The following is a 17,140-nucleotide window of genomic DNA, read 5'->3' on the forward strand; positions in this document are numbered from 1 at the left end:
TGCATCTTGGCTGTTGTGAATAATGCTACCGTTAGTATCTCAATTCTTTCGGTAGGTGTCTTTCCAGAGCATTGACTCAGTCTTCACAGAAACATGCACAAGGCTCTTGTTATCATTTACACTTTCCACATTGTCACTCACACCTTATGGGCAATTGTAAAATGTTTTGATTGTTTTAGTAATATGCATTCTAACTGGGGTGAAATGATATTTAAATATAACTTTGATTTGTGTTTTTCATGATGATTATTGATGTTGGAGCATTTCCCAAAATACTTGCTGGCTATTTGTATGAACTCTTTTCAGAATTGTTTATTTAGATCATTTATTTATTTATTTTTAGAAAAATCGGATGCGTTGATTTTTTTCCAGCCTGGTTGTTTGAATTCCTTGTACTTTCTGGAAATGAATCCTTTGTCATATGAGTAGTTTCCCGATAGGTATATTTTTCACACTCTGTAGGTTGCTGCTTCACTCTTGATGGTTTCCTCTGCTTGCAGAAGCTCATCCGTTTCTCTGGCTTGCTTCTGTTGCATATGATTTTGGGGTCCATCCCTGAAAAAAGTAGACCGAAACTGTCTCTCCCAGTGTCTAACAATCAGCTCTCCCAGTGTCTCCCTGTTTTCTTCTAGTAGTTTAATAATTTGGGGTCTTATACTAAGGTCCTCAATTCATTTTTAGTTCATTTTCACGTATGATGAGGGTTATAGATTTAGTTTTATTCTCACACATACACATGTGTATGTGTACATAGATGCATATGTATATGCATACACACACTCACACACACACATGCACGTTCAGGGCTTCTATTCATCATTCACTGAAGAGATCTGCCGAGTCTCACCTTCCCCCAGAGTTGGGGTCCAGAGAATTGCCGGGATGCTTTCTGCTGCCCACCAAGGCAGCGCCCCTCCTTCTGTGTGTAAAACCGACAGGATACATGAACCCCTTCCTGTGTGCAGCTGCTCGGTCAGAAATCATTGCTGGACAGCCTGTTCTGTGTTGAATACCGGCTCAGCCTTGAAAAGCTCATTCTTTTTCTATTTGTAGTTAAGCCAATTACAAGCTGGTAAAAAACAGGACTTCTAAGGGCCTGCTTGGCTATATGCCAGGTGCTATGATGGCACTTCAAAGGGCATTAGGGGGTACCTCACAGGCCAGAGCTCTGCTCTGTGTCATTCGATGGGCAGAAAGGTGAGTTTGGCCCATCCAGGTGAGGGGGTATTGCAGGTGTTTTATCACTGCTTGAGCTATGAACCACCTGTTAGCCATAGAAGGACTTAGGGTGACCTCCTAAAGTAATTCTGATGTTGGAAAAAAATTGCAAGCCACTATTGGATAGGACTGGGAGCTTCTGAAAAATTGTATGTGGAGAAGTAATTTGAACATATTTGCATTTTAAAAAGGGAAACAAAGATAATCTTAGCATAAAAACAATGGCAGAACCACTTTGCTGTTGTGATGGGGTGCAGCCAGTTGATGGCTAGCACCCACTTGACAGGTTAAATGACAACCTCGTGAAAACTGCCTTTCCTACCTCTTCTCATTAGTTAATTGGATGCGTGAAACTGGTTCTGAAGGCACTTCATGTACACCACTCCCCTCCTGCCTTCTGCCCCATTCAAGTTAATTGGCAGTGTGGAAATGGCTCCTGAGGTTCCTTGCACTGGCTCCTCCTACCTCCTATTGTTTTAGGTGAGGTTAATTAACTACTGGAAAACTTTGGGCTCTGGCAGTAACCTCCCTACCTCCCGCTGCTTAGTTGCTTGAGTGTATGGAAACTTTGGTCTGTATGGCTCTCAATCTGATTGGAGGATGAGAGCTTAAAAACCCCTGACTTTGGCAGCTCAGGGTAGTGCGGGCTGTTGTCTCCAAGCTTGGGCAATAGAGACTCCTCCTGACATCCTACAGTTGGGTCTGGTGTGATTTGAACACATTGGGATGTGGGGCAGTTGTGAGTACTGCTTTGCTTGCTTGGCACTGTAGTCTCAGTTGACATCTGTCCTCTGGTGGCCCTCCTGAGTGGCTGTGTGGGATGCATTCCCAGCGCTGCATCTTCTAGTCATCACCCAAGCGCCACCTTGTACTTATGGTTTGCTATTATTATTAGAGTTGTTTCTCATCTTTCCTTTCATAAACGATATAGATGTACATGCACTTGTGCTGGCAGCTTTTCGCATTCCAAACGAACTTCTCTAGGACGTAAGGGAGTACTTCCAAGATTTTTTTGGAAAAATGCAATTGAAAGATCAATTTATTTTGGTGCAAAAAAGGTTAAACTTTGGCATACTTTGTCTTCACACACATTTCCTTGAAGGGTTTGGAAACTTCCTATGCTGGAGTGTCTTGACTTAGTAACATGCATTGCGTTTCTGGCCTGATGGGTCGTGGGTTCTTGGTGCTGACTGTTGTTTATTCAGTCACCTGCTGGAGACATTTCACTTTCAAGCTTTGATGACTGTGCATCAAGCTGCTGTCAGCATCTGTGTGGATGTCAGATTTCTCCTCTAAGTAGATATCAGGGTGCGCTAGTACTAGATCAGACGGTGAGATTACTCTTAGTTCTGCCGAAGAATCCAGCAAACTGTCCTCTGTAGTGGCCATGCCATTTCGCATTCTCACCAGCAGTGAATGAGAATCCTGGTGACTCCACATCTTTATCAGCGCTTGCTGTTGTCCGTGTCCTGGATTTTGGCTAATCCACAGGCATTCCCTGTGCTTCCCTATGTATCAGCTGAACCACTTCTTTGCCTTCCTGCCTCTGAGCTGAGCTCAGAACCAGCATGGACCAGCATCAAGCTTGATGACGCTTGGTCTTATAACTACCTGAGGCCAAGCCTGTTTCACCCTAGGAACATGGATTCCCCATCTCAAGCCAAGTTACTCAAAGCCAGCCGTGGGTGTGACTTCTCCGGTTCCCAGCTGCCCTCGATGTGGGGAGACGCTGGATCAGGACTAGAATGGCAGGGCAGCCTGAAAGCAGTACCTGCAGACTTAGCTTCAACCTCTGCCCAGCCTTCTTGCCTCATTCTTTAACAGAAGTCCCTGACATCTCTCTTCGTGGACTTCAACACGCTTCTGCCTGTCCTGGCCTCTGTTTGCAGAGAACTTCCCCATCAGGCAGTGAGTAATGCAGGTCTTCTAACCTGTCCTAGGGGGAAGCATCTGATGATGCTTCAGGCCTGTGCTGGAGTTGGGTGTCAGATGTCCTCTTGTTTAAGGGGCTCCTTCTGCTCATTCTTGTGTGCAGAGCTGGTGCCCCGGCTAATACCTCCCTTGTAAGGTAGACATACTAGGAGCATGGATGGACAGGGATGCTGATGAATAATAGGAAATGAAGTCTAAGGGCCATGTTGTTGTGTGTTTTTGTTAAACTCTCTCTAGATTTTATCTGTTTTTAATCTGATGGAGTTACAGAGATAAGGAGAAATGGAAGAGCGGAGAGAGAGAGAGAGAGAGAATCTTTCATCTGCTGGTTTACTCCCTAAATGGCTGCAATAGCTAGAGATGAGCTGATCTGAAGCCGGGTGCCATGAGCTACCCCCAGATTCTCCATTTGAATGTAGGGGCTTGAACCATACTCTGCTTTGTTCCTAGGTTATCAGCAGGGAGCTAGATTGGAAATGAAACAGCTCACATAGGATGCTGGCACCACAGGTGGAGGCTTAGCCTACTTTGCCACATGTTTATCCTATCCTATCCTATCCTATTGGCCCATGTTGCTGTATTTTTAAAAGTGGAAGGGCATCAAGGAGTGTGTAGGGATTTGGGTGGGCCAGTCTTGCTGGCCCCATTGGGTGTTGTCCCTTCTTGCTCATTAATGCCCTCCTTATGGTATTACAATGAGTTCATGGTGACTCAGGACCAGCTGGCATACAGAAGAGGCTCAAGAGTGGGCGCTCCTTTCTTCTTTCCCTCCTACTCACGCTATAATGTAGGCTCTACTTCCAATAGAGTGGGTAATGCTGTCCCAACAGAGCTGCTCCTGGCCCTAGGCCCTGTGTGGACCTGAGAGTCTCACTTGACTGTCCTGGTGAGTCCTCAGTGCCTTCCCTGGTCCTTGTACCTTGTGTCCTGCAGGTGGAAAGCAACGTGTATTTTCGAGTTGAAGATTACATCCCAGCCAGTCTGATCGGGAGGATGACGGCTCTGCGGGCCCAAGCCGAGGTCTCCCGGATGCACCGGCTCAGTTCTGCACCCCTGGGAGAGGAAGCCGAGCTGCAGTTTTTGAAGGTGAGGTCTCAGTGCCTTGAGAAGGTTCAGGGTTCAAGGGACAGGCAGTCAGCACAGTCCCTGTCGGAGTCTCCCCCTAGCGGCCAGGGGGTGGCTTGGAGGAGCAGGTGGTGTTGGAACCGGCCCCAAAGAAGGAACAAGCGGACTGGGTTGAGGGATAGGTAGTGAGTCCTTTCTTCAACTTTAGAGCAATATGCTAGTCACTCTTTTGTGAGCAGGGAGACCTCATTTCTTGCAGTTGACTTGCAGGGCAACTCAGGTACAAAGCCGGGGTCTCGTGAGCCAAAGTGAACTTACCAGAAGATCCCACATCTGCAGTTTTCTAGCTGTTGTCCTCTGTATACGCAGCCAGGATAGTCCATCCACAGGGGTGCAGCTCTGGGCCACTCACCATCCTGGCCAATGCAGCAGCACTTCAACCCTGCTGTGCTCATGGACACCCATTAGGACGAGTGGTCTTTGCATATTCCACAACCTCTGCTTAATATGCAGAATGGAGACCCCAAACCTTGCTCCTATTTCTGGCACGATCCAAGACTCACAGGGCAGATGGCTGTGGAGCAGCAGACGGCACCAAAGACAGAGCAAGAGGCATTTCAGTGACTCTAGGTCAAGGTGGTGCGACCTGGACAGAGGCAGTGCCTCTGCAGGTGCAGTGAGGGGCCAGTGGGAGGAAAGCTCTTGGGACCTCCAGGATGGGTGAGGTGGCTGGGCCTTTAGATTTGAGGAACAGCTTCTAAAGGAAGCTCACAGGAGGAGGTGTCTGACCCTGCAGTCCAGACGCTGCTGTCTCCTATAGGAGTGCCTGGGTTCTCTTGGCTCTGGCTCCTGGCTCTGGTTTGATGCTGGTGTAGGTAGACCCTGGGAGGCCGTGGCGATGGCTCAAGTAATTGGCTTCCTGCTATCCACATGGAACACTTGGGTTGAGTTCCCGGCTCTCAGCTTCCCTTCTTCAGCCCAGTTGAGGTTATTGTGGATGTTTTCAGAGTGAACCAGCAAATGGGAACTCTTGCTTATTGTTTGTCTCTCATTCTCTTCCTCTGCGTTTGCCATTCCAACAAATAGATACACAAATAAAATTTTGAAATAAGCAAACACAAAGGCAGAGCAGGCCTTTATACATTTCTCTGCACGCAAGTCTCTGTGGATAGTTTTCTTGTTGTTAGTAGTTGCGGACACTTGAAAGCAGAGCTGCAGAGGCATGTTCTGTCCTGGCCCTCTCTGGCCAATCATGCGGCAGAACGGGTCCCTGCTTCTCATGCAGGGGCCAGCAGGAAGGTGCTCACTGCTTTTCTCAGTTCAGCCTCCCAGTGTGTTTCTGGTCTAGGAGGTGTAGCAGTCCTTCGATGGGGGCAGGGCAGGTGAGGATTCAAAAGGCACTGGATGGTGATGAGTGGTCACTGAACGTCGGCCTGAGCCTGGAAGCCAGAGCTTCAGCTTTGCAGGAAACTCCTGCGAATTGATGTTACTGCTGTTGTCTCTCCAAGCCCCAGCCTTGGGTGCTGGTCTGGTCGTGTCCCTTCCAAGTACTTGAATGATGACAATCATCAGGGGTTTGGCACAGTGTAAACATTTCTACAGCATTCTCCACCCTGGGGACAGCACGATTACATTTTCGCATTTTCATCTTGCATCCTTTATTATGTGCATTTATCTCTCTGTATATTGAGTTGATAATCTATATGTATGTTTGTGTATTCACATAGACCTGCAGAACTGAAATTATGAATGAACATATGGTATCCTGATTATTACTATTATTATTATTATTATTGGAAAGTCAGATCTACAGAGAGGAAAAAATGCAGAGAGGAGGATCTTCTGTCTGCTGATTCACTTTCCAAGTGGCTGTAATGGCCAGAACTGAGCCAATCTGAAGCCAGGAGCCTCTTCTGGGTCTCCCACACGGGTGCAGGGTCACAAGGCTTTGGACCATCCTCTATTGCTTTCCCAGGCCACAAACAGGAAGCTGGATGGGAAGTGGAGCAACCAGGACACAAAGCATCACCCATATGGGATCCTGGCACTTGCAAGGCAATGATTTAGCCACTGAGCCATGGCACCAGGCCCAATACGGCGCTCTTTTCAGGAGCACTGGGATTGGCAGTTTTCTGCATGTGGAGTTAACTATCCTTTTGTGAAATCCCTTAAGGATATGGTCTCAGGAGTGAAATTGTGGATTGAAGGTAATGAAAGTACTTGAAAGACAGAGACACAGAGACAATTCCCAACAGGGGATTTGCTCCCCAGATGCCCACAATGATTAGAGCTGGGCTGGACTGGAGTGAGGAGCTGATGGGTCACAGGAACCCAGTGACCTGACCCATCACCACTGCCTTCCAGGGTCTGCACTGGCAGGGGGGTGGAGGTAGGAGCTGGATCCAGAGGACTGATCATGGACACTCTGATGTAGGTTCCAGACCACGCCTGTGCTGAATACTGTCAGTGTTGGAGTCCATGTATTGGTGAGATGCTTGGCAAGTATTTCTGGGCGTTTCCTGTCCCCTCCCTGAGCTTGTAAGTGCCCAGGGAGCTGTGATCATCAGAAGCTATCGCAAAGCACAGTAGCTCCACACACAGGCTTTATGTTCCATGAATTATGGCTCCTGTGGCTCTCTAGTTTCATTTAGAAATGAAGGTGGCAGCTGGGCATCCCCCAGTTCATGATTACTGCCGTTTGCTTGTCTCGGGCTAGAAGCCGTCTTGGCTGCAATTCAGTTAGGGGACCATTGCATGTCTGTCTGGAAGATTCACAACCACATTAGTGCATCAATCCCAGACCAGCCTGTTCCAGGTTAAACTGGTGTTAAGCTGGCATTTTTGTTCTATCATAGAGTCATTGTCCACATAATTAGGGTTTGTGAAATGCTAAGCTACTTTTGTGTTTTAAAGTCATTATTGAGTTCATACTGGTCACATCTGGGAGCTTTCCTTGCTTAGCATGAGCACAAATGCATTTCTCAGAAGACTGCAAATTCTTTGCTAATAGAATATCCTTGGCTCCTTTAATGTGGTCCTGTCCAGGCAGCTAGTCCCTCTGTTCTGCCCCGCCCCCTGCCAGAGCACAGAGCAGCATCCCCAAGAGTGGAACTGTGGGGTCAAAAGACCCGACTTGCTTCCACTCCACTGGTTCTAGGGTCAGGACACTCTTCTATGCTGGCTAAAGGCTCACTTGGCTGCCTGATGCAGCAAGGGCAGGAGGCCTAGTAGGAGAGCAGCAAGCATGCGTCTAGAGGAAGTGACCCTCGGCGGGCGGGGGGGGGTAGGGGAAGGCCAGCATGGTCGCGTGGGGTGGATGACAGGCACCGTGAGACAGACCAAATAGGATTTTGTTTGGGTCCAGACTGGAGACGCCCCTGTTGACCTTGAGTGTGTCCGTTCATGCGTGTCGTCTTCACCGTGTGGTTAGTTATCGGGAGCGATGACTCAAGAGCCAACTGCTTCTAATTTCTGCCTTCCTACTCCTGGCTCGAAAGGCGGAGTGACAGCAGATGATTGGTGCTTTCTGGACCTCCCTGTCCCCTTTGCAAAGAGTTACATTGATGAAACAATGATGGACTCACGCTTGCGAAATGCTCAGCATAGCACCTGCCTCCCTTGGGAATGTGGGCGCTACAAAGTGTCCCATCCTTCTTTGATTAATGGAAACATAAAATAGCAAAAGGACAATCCCCCATCAGCAAAGGGTAAGCAAGTCTCTCAGGGTCGTGGTCTATCAAATTCTTCAAGATAAATGGCCTATGGTGCTGGGCTGGTCCGCTTGCTCACATCTGCTCTCGCACCAGTGGTCAATAAATCTGTTTTCTTTTCATGATCTATTAAGGCAGTTCTGAAGCAGAGGATATATATATATAGAGAGAGAGAGAGAGAGAGAAAGAGAGAGAGGGAGAGAGAGTGCACTCTTACCTTCACTGTTTACTCCTTAAATGGCTGCAATGACCAGAACTGTGCTGAAGCCGGAAGCCAGGAGCTCCTCCCTGGTCTCCCACGTGGATGCAGGGACCAAGCATCTGGGCCATCCCACGCTGCTGTCCCATGAACATTAGCAGGGAGCTGGAATTGAAGTGGAGCAGCCAGGACTCCAACTGGAGCTCATATAGGATGTTTGCATCACAGGCAGCCACTTAACCTGCACCACAATGTGATTGTATACCATGGTGTTAATGATGGTGGCATCATGACAGGATCTCTCCAGTTGAAAACAAAGAGGATCAGAGTCCAGAAGTTCAAGGCTCTGTTTACTGCTGTGAGGTTTGGAGGTAGCATTGCCCGCCTACAGATCTAGCAACACAATGGAAGGAATTGGATCAGTGCTGGCTGAGCAGCTAAGATGCCTGCCTTTTGCACTGGGATGCCCAGGTTGAAGTCTTGCCTCTGGCTCCTTATGCCAGCTGCCTGCTAACACACCCACACACTGGGAGGTGGAAGTGACAGCCCAAGGGATTGAGCCCCTGCCATTTCATAGTGGGAGATCTGGGTTGAATTCTGGGTTCTTGTCTTTGACTTGGCCCGCATCCAGCTGTTGCAGGTATCTGGGGAGAGAACTAGAAGATAGGAGATTTCTATCTGTTCACCTCTGTATCTGTTTCTCCAATAAAATAAATAAACAGATGAATTTTAAAGGACTATTATTTGTAATAACCGTACTCTAAGTGCTGTTTCAGGTACTCCACAAGGAAAGAACTGCTTGGGTTAAGACAATAGAAACATGCTACCTACCAGAAATGTGGACAAGTTCTGTAAGAGGGAAAGTCGTTCAACTGAGTGTTGGTAAAGGAAACATCTCCTCAGCGTGTTGGATGGCCCGACTAGGGGCTGTTGATTCTGGAGTAATGTGCTGTGTTGTCTGAAGTGTCCTCTCCCATTCTGCAGGTTGCTCAGCAGCTCCCGGAATACGGCATGCTCGTCCACCGGGTCTACCCAGACCAGAAGAGGCCAGGAGGGGAGATGGCTCTGGGGGTCTGTGCCAAGGGCATCGCAGTCTATGTCGTGAAACACAACAGCAGGGTCGCCACCTTGTGGGTTCCATGGAGAGAGATGGGGAAGATTTCCACCCATGTGAGTACGACTTGAGTGTCAAATGACCATGCTGTCTTTCCCTTTGTACTGTTGACCTGGGCAAGGGCCAGTGGTCATGTGGATGCTCAGAGCCCTCCTGCAGGATGGTTGGGGTCAACCTGCACTCAGCACTGTGGGAGGGATGGCGTTAACCCTTTCTGTGCACTGTTAGGACAATTGGGAAAAGACCTCCAGGGGTTTCAGAGGCAGCACCCAAGAACCGTCCTTAGCCGAGGGGGCGACTCCTGCCTCTCCTCAGAGCAAGGTGGGAGGTGAGAGGTGGGAGGTGGTGTTAATGGAACGGAAACTCTAAAGTTTGCCCTGATGTGTGGACACAGGTGTGCCATGGACACTGGGGTTCGCACACCTGTAATAACCATTGTGTGTTTAAAAGCCATTTTAACACCAGAAGCCTCCATTCAACACAGAACATTTACAGTCAAATTGGGACGCTCCTTGAGGGAGTTTTTGTCCTTCTTGAATTTAGTGCCAATAGATGTGGAGCCGGTATCCTGGATGCGGACTGCACAGTGAGTCACCATGCTCAGAGTTTGTAGGATTCGTTTGTTGGAGTTCACAGATACTTCAGCGGAAAACATGAGTTCCTTCTGCTTTTGTGCCATTTTGTTTTAAAGGATTATGCTTCCTCAAATGATTAAAAAAAAAACACTGTCTTCCGCTTAGTTTATTGTTGTTATCATTATCTCATGTAAGAGTTTCTTAAATACAACACTATATAGCTTGTAATTATTTTCTGAAAGTTTTTTTGTGAATTACATCTTGGATTTTGAGGTTACTGCACTGCCAAAGTAAAATTCTTGCTAGGATTTAATAATTATCGCTTTTCACTAGGACAGAAATAAGCATATCCACAAATACATAATACTTGAACATCTTTTGAGTTCATTAAAGACCATTTATAGGATCAGAAAAGCCTTTCCCAAGTATTTTTGAACAAACCTGAATATAAACCAAATTTATATTTGAAGCTTTCAAGAATTTAACTGCTTGAATTGCTTTCATTTATTTGAAGAATTTCATTTATTTGAAGAATTTAAATTATAGAATCAGTTCAGGGCCTTACAAATGGCTCAGTAGGCTAATTTTCTTCTTTCAAGTGCCGGGATCTCATGCCGGTGCGGGTTTGTGTCCCAGCTGCTCCACTTCCTATCCAGCTCCCTACTTGTGGCCTGGGAAAGCAGTTGAGGACGGCCAAAAGCCTTGGGACCCTGTACTGGCGTGGGAGACCTGGCTCCTGGCTTCAGATCAACTCAGTTCTGGTCATTGTGACCACTTGGAGAATGAACCAGTGAATGGAAGGACTTTCTCATTTTCTCTCTTTCTGTAAATCTGCCTTTCCAATAAAAATACATATATGTATATTTTTAAAAGAATCAGTTCAATATTAATGCATTCCTGATTATTTCAATGCAGTTTGCTTTAAAATATTCTTAAAAAGTGCAGATTACCTGAAAAGTAATTTTGAAAAGTGTGTTATTCAAAGGATTTACTTGTTTGAGTTACACAGAGAGCGGGAGGGGCAGATAGAGTGAAAGAAAGAGCGATTTGTTGTTGTTGTTGTTGTTTTCTGGTTCATTCTCTACAAGGTGGCAATGTCCATCCAGGTTGGTCCAGGCTGAAGCCAGGGCCCTGAAACTCTGTCAGGGTGTCCCACATGGGTGCAGGGCTCCAAGCACTTGGGCCATCTTCTTTTCTGCCAGGTGCGTTAACAGGGAGCTGGATGGCAGGTAAAGCAGGAGGGACATGAACTGGCACCTTCTGGGATGCCAGTGGTGGCGTTACCCACTTATTCTGCAGTGCTGTCCTCCCACACTGGAGTTTTTGAAGTCAGAAGGGTCATTGGTGAGTCCCTATTGGCGAGTCCTTTCTATATGGATTGGTTTGATGCTTGCAAATATGATTGCTTTGCCCTCAGAGAAGGCAGTTTTTTGATCAAAGTTCACAAGACAAAGTTGGCCTTGAACATACCACTTTGCTGGAGTTTGCCTATCCTGACGGTCATCTCTGTCTTACTACAAATGACTTGTTCTCAGGGCAAAGTCGTTACATTGAAGTCATGCCACCAGCTGTGGGCCACAAGCCAAGCATCTTTTCCAGCAAATGACTGAACTTGTGTTTTTGTAGGCACAAAATTGGGAACACTCGGATCAATCTGAGAATTAGCTCCGGAAGCTGGATTCAGTCTTGCATATTAATAGCTGAATGCAAAATGCCTCAATCCCAGATCGTTTGTTTGCCTGCCTGTGCGGAAGTCGCCCAGGGTGTGGGGAGCTGTTTTCAAAGGGTGTGATTGGTAGATGTGTTGGCATCTGTGCATGCTTTGATTATCAATCAGCAAACATTCCTTCTGGAAGAATGGACCGAGGTCAACATCTCAGAAGAGAAACGCAGGAAAGCAAGGCCGATGCAGGCTGCATATCACCCTTCTCGGGACTCACAGAATCACAATTGCACAACACTGTGTGCAAGGGGGGATTTCTTTTCATTTCTTCTTCTTTTTTTTTTTTGCAAGGGGGTATTTCTTTCCAACTGGACCGGTAATCACAACAACATGGTCACTTTTAAAATGCAGAACAAACATTGAAAACACCTAGAAAATTCTATTTTTACTAATGAAAAGTCTATAACACTTTTGGCTAACATCCTCTGCTTCTTTTTTCTCTGGGATGACATGTTTGGAGTAATTATTTTCTCTAGAGAGAATAGAAATATGATTTGAGTCTTTCTCATAGCCTGTCTGATAGAAATTTAGTTTTATTATTGATAGGTTACATAAAACATAAGGGTACACTTCCTCATTGTAGTGCTGCTATAGATCTTGTTACAAACACAAGAAATATCACAAATTCCCTTTTTTTTGATTCCTATCCAAAAAAAGAAAACTCCAGCAGAGGGCATTGATAATGTGATATGCACAGTTGTGGAGTATGTCTTCAGGAGGTCCGAAATTCACTGACTTGGTGTTTTGAACTTTGTAAAAATTTTCCACAGACTAGGCTCTGTAGCTATCAAACCTCCTTGAGTGTTTGATATAGTAGCTCATGGTCAATGTCACTGGCGTTTTTGTCACAGACCCCCTGGAAGGACCTCCTTGGCATGACTCACAGTAAAGTCACCATCACACAAGAGATTACAGGTGACTTAAATAAATCCCACAAAATCTAAACTAAAACTGTGCAGTTTTTAACTTCTCTGGGGGAGTCTGTTTCCACACCACCCAGTGCCATTTGGTGTGAGGGACTGGGGAAGGAGAGGAAGTCGGCGTGGGCTGAAGAGTAAGCATCGCATTTTTGTAAGATCGTGGGCATGCATTGCGGGACCTCATCCATGGGACGGCCCTGGGGCTCAGCGTTGTCTGCGTCTGCCTGGAGGAATCTTGTTGGACTGCACAGATACCTGAAAATACACAAACGTGCGACGAAGCACGCAGCAAATGCAGTGTGTCATGACAATGCAGCCAGTGACAATGAACTATCTCCAACAACAGAGAAACCTAGTGGTATCGAAGCCCCTGGGTGCTTGCATGGGCAATCCGCAGAGAAATGTCCTCACGAACATGCCCAGCCACAAGGGCTGGATTGTATTTCACCTACCTCACGGGGCAGCCTGCTTCCGGGAAGGGTGGCCTGCACATGCACTTTGCCATTCAAGGATGTTGTCAGAATGCTGTTGAATGGAAGCTGAAGCCCAGCACTGCAGTCCAAAGCTTTATCAACTTTATGCGAAGAAAAGGAACTGATCCTTAATGTCCAACATGCATTGGTTGAGAGTTTGCAAGCTGAAAGAAACGGGTGCGTGTGTAGTGTTGACGACTCTCCCTTTTTAGATTTGCTAAGCAATTGTTATAAGCTCTTAAAAAGGGACTCATTCATCTACAATATTTGAATGTCTGAATGAACTTAGTGTACGGTTGCAGATTGTTGGAAAGCATATCCCTGGGTGCCGATCAAGGGCGTCATTACTAATCCAATGTCCAGCATTGAAAGAGCGTGCCCAAGGCGACGGATTGAGCACGGAGGCAAGACCAAGCATGCCGGCAGTGTGTGGACTGTGGGTGCTAGGCGGCTCAGTCTCCCAGCCTCCCCCTCTTTGCTTAACTCCGTAATTAAGGGTGTGGTGCAGCTGGCCCTACGAGGTTTTACAACATTCTGATGGCTAATCTTGTTTAGAGAAATTCCAGGTCTGGGGCAGAAAGCATCAACCACCTGCACATAGCTGCCACTCTGACTTATAAACACTGCTTGAAGATTCAACATTGCTGGACAATCAGGGACTTGGATACCAGCTCAGCCTGGGTCCTTACCAGACAACCACTGTGACTCCAATCATCCCTTTGACACCTGACCAGAGGACATTATGCATCCAGCGCTGTCTTTAGTTCATCTTATTCTGCCTTCTTTGTAGTTTCCTCAAAACCCCCAAAGCATGGGGCCAGACGTTGTGGTGCAGGGGGTTAAACTACCACCTGCAGTGCCAACATCCTATAAAGGATGGTTCAAACCCTAACTGCTTCACTTCTAATCCGCCTTTCTGCTACTACTCCTAGGAAAAACAGTGGGAGCATGGCTCAAGTGCTTTCTACATTCACCCTACATGGCTCTGGGAGACCCTAAAGAAGCTCCTGGCTCCTGGTTTCAACCTGGCCCAGTCTGGTTGTTGTAGCCATTTGGGAAGTAAACCAGTGCATGCAAGATAGCTCTGTATCGCTTCCTCTTTCTGTAATTGCACCTTTCAAATAAGTAAATAACCTTCCCCCATCCCCGAAACAAAACACCCTCATTGGCAGGGTGGTAGCCCTGGAGCTGTGAAGCGGCCACCTCCTCATCTGTCAACTGATTAAACTCTCTCTTTCCCCTCGAACCTGATGAACATTATTTTGATTCGGCACCCTTGACAAGAACTGAATTTTTAGCGACAGAGAATGAAGTGCTAAGACGAATAGAGAAACATCTACCATATTCCAGAAGATACACTATGTAAAAGCCGTGCGCTTTAGAACAGCTCAGCAAGACTCACAATCCATTCACATGAGCACTGCCTTGTCCATCAAAGTAAAACACACTTCGAGAAAGACTAAGTCATCTAAAATTAGCTAACTGGCGAAGTTTCTCAGCAGGAAAGCAGTGAGGAATGATCTCCCATATGTTAATCTCTGGCTCGTGTGAACGGAGTTCCTTAGGGCGACTGGGACTCACATGAGATTAATCTTAAAGAGGATCAGGGATTCCAGGGAGCCCTTCCCAGCATAAGCCTTGTTGTGATCAGGTTATTTTTTACAGCTCAAGCTCAGTTCTTACTGGAATATAGAGTGTCTAGAAGAGAGATGTCATTTGCAAGTCCCATATAAATTCACCTTTAGTATTGTCTCTCTTGACTTCATACTTTTTAAAAGATTTTTTTTAATTGGAAAGTCAGATATACAGAGAGGAGGAGAGACAGACAGGAAGATCTTCTGTCCAATGATTCACTCCCCAAGTGATCGCAACAGTTGGAGTTGAGCTTATCCAAAACCAGGAGCTAGGAGCCTCTTCTGGGTCTCCCACACAGGTGCAGGGTCCCAAGGCTTTGGGCTGTCCTTGACTGCCTTCCCAGGCCACAAGCAGGGAGCTGGATGGGAAGTGGGGCTGCCGGGATTAGAACCGGCACTAATATGAGATCCCGGTATGTGCAAGGTGGACTTTAGCCACTAGGCCACTGCGCCGGGCCCTTAACTTCATATTTTATTACTCTTCTTAAAATTATATTTTTCAAAAATGTATGATTTTGTTTTTTTTGCCCACGAAGCTTTGGAGAGACAGCCTTGTTAGTTCAGCCCAAGAAGCTATACAAATGCTGTTGTTTCGTGCGTGAGCATTGAAAGTGGAAGGTGGGGTGGGGGGCGGGTGCCAGGATTTGGAGTGATGGTTACGATGTTCGTGTCCCTTTTGGGAATGTCTGGCTCCACCACCTGGCTCCGGCTCTTGACTCCAGCTTCCTGTGCAGGCAAGAAGAGTACCCTGGGAGGCAAGGGTGATGGTTCTAATTGTTGCGTCCCTGCCACTGCATTTAGTTCTAGGTTTCCTGCTTTGGCCCTCTGTGTCTCTCTCTTTCCTGTTCTGTTTTTTAAAAGCAATCAGTGTAACATAGAGAAGTGTTTCTTGGGGGTATAACCTCAATTCCTGTTGCATTATGGGGACTCTTGATTTGTTTTTTTTTTTAAAAAGGGTTATTCATTTTTATTGAAAAGTCAGATTTACAGAGAAGGAGAGACAGAGAAGATCTTTCACTGCTGGTTCACTCCCCAAGTGGCCGCAACAGCCAGAGCTGAGCCAATCTGAAGCCAGGAACCAAGAGCATCTTCAGGTCTCCCACACGGGTGCAGGGTCCCAAGGCTTTGGGCCATCCTCGACTGCTTTCCCAGGCCACAAACAGGGAACTGATGGGAAGTGGAGCAGCTGGGACATGAACCAGCTCCTTTATGGGATCCTGGTGTGTGCAAGGGAATGATTTAGCCACCGAGCCATTGTGTTGGGCCCTCAGACTGTTTCCTCATCAGCAGATTTTGGGTAACAAGAAAACACTCTCCCCTCCCACCTGAGCCTTCTACAGCCACAAAGATGGACTGAGTTAATCCTCGTGAAACCCCTGGAGTGCAGCCTGGCACACAACAGCAAGACACACGAGACGCACGGCCTGAATGTGCGCCCCACATTAAGAGGAAATCCTGCGGTGAGAGAATGTATAGGAATGACAGCTTATCAGGACCACTCACCCATGGGATTCCAGACCACAGTGGGCAGGCTGTGTGGTCAGAAACCGTGATCATGACTTCTGTGCTGGGGAAGGAAGGTGCGAGGAGGCTTTCTACATTCACAAATCAACAGTCTGGGTTCAAGTTTGCACAGCAATATTCGTTTAGGTCTATGTTAGGGGACGGCCCCTCAGATGTCCTGCTGGCTTGCCCAACCTTGTCAGAAGGACTCGGGGTAGCACTGCCCTGTTACGGGGACCCCAGCCAGGCTGGCCATGATCTGCTTCCTTCTGAGCCTGCGATTCCTTGGTGTTTGTATAATGCAAGAATCCTTTCCTAATGCGCACTGAGAATCGCATGCACGCCTTCTGGACAGCCACGTGTGTGCTCGGCTCACTCCGTGTTCTTTTCACCTGTGCAACCTCTTGGCAAACAGCACTCACCTGACAAACAAAAACAGGATTTGTGAATGAAAGAGATTTTCTGTAGGAAATCACGTGGGGTCTTAGTCGGACGGCATCCATGGTCCGGGTATGGCGATCCTTACCCCAGGGACTGAGCGTACTGTTGCTCTCTGCATGGCTGTATTCAGGAAAGTCTGGGTTTCTTTCTTTCAGCGAAAGAAGTTCAGCATCACCAGCAGCGTCACTGGGAAGAAGCACGTGTTTGCTGCCGATTCAGCTAAGACCTGTAGGTATCTGCTGGGCCTCTGCTCTGCCCAGCATGCATTCAGCGCACTGATGGGCTCCGGACCATTGCCCCATGACGTCACTGGTAAGTGTGTGCTGGATTCTCAGTTATACATGTGACATTTTAAATAAAATCATTGGTACAGGTAGATATAGTTGGTCTCAAAGCTTCTACAAATTCTTAGATATTCCCCCAGTAATGACAAAAATACAATGCAAATGGGTGCTGGTGTTGTGGCAAGTGGGTTAAGGCATTGTGTGTGGTGTAGACAACTCATTAGGGAGTGCCAGTTCGGATCCTGGCTGTTCTGCTTCCTGTCCGGCATCCTGCCAATGCACCTTAGAAGGTAGTGGGTGATGGGACAAGTGTGGGAGGCCCCAGACAGAACTCCTGGCTCTTGGCTTT

General features: G+C 47.1%; 1 protein-coding gene across 1 annotated transcript in view; it reads left to right on the forward strand.

Moving 5' to 3' along the window:
• The window catches only part of FRMPD2 (FERM and PDZ domain containing 2), a 79,259-nt gene that overhangs the window by 20,435 nt on the left and 41,684 nt on the right, over positions 1-17,140 (forward strand). The window contains exons 11-13 of the mRNA XM_058671414.1: positions 4,084-4,236; positions 9,109-9,294; positions 16,663-16,819. Of these exons, the coding sequence (XP_058527397.1) occupies positions 4,084-4,236; positions 9,109-9,294; positions 16,663-16,819 (496 nt within the window). The remainder of the gene's footprint in view (positions 1-4,083; positions 4,237-9,108; positions 9,295-16,662; positions 16,820-17,140) is intronic.

The sequence above is a fragment of the Ochotona princeps genome, chromosome 13, assembly GCF_030435755.1.
Source record: "Ochotona princeps isolate mOchPri1 chromosome 13, mOchPri1.hap1, whole genome shotgun sequence".
Taxonomy (NCBI): Eukaryota; Metazoa; Chordata; class Mammalia; order Lagomorpha; family Ochotonidae; genus Ochotona; species Ochotona princeps.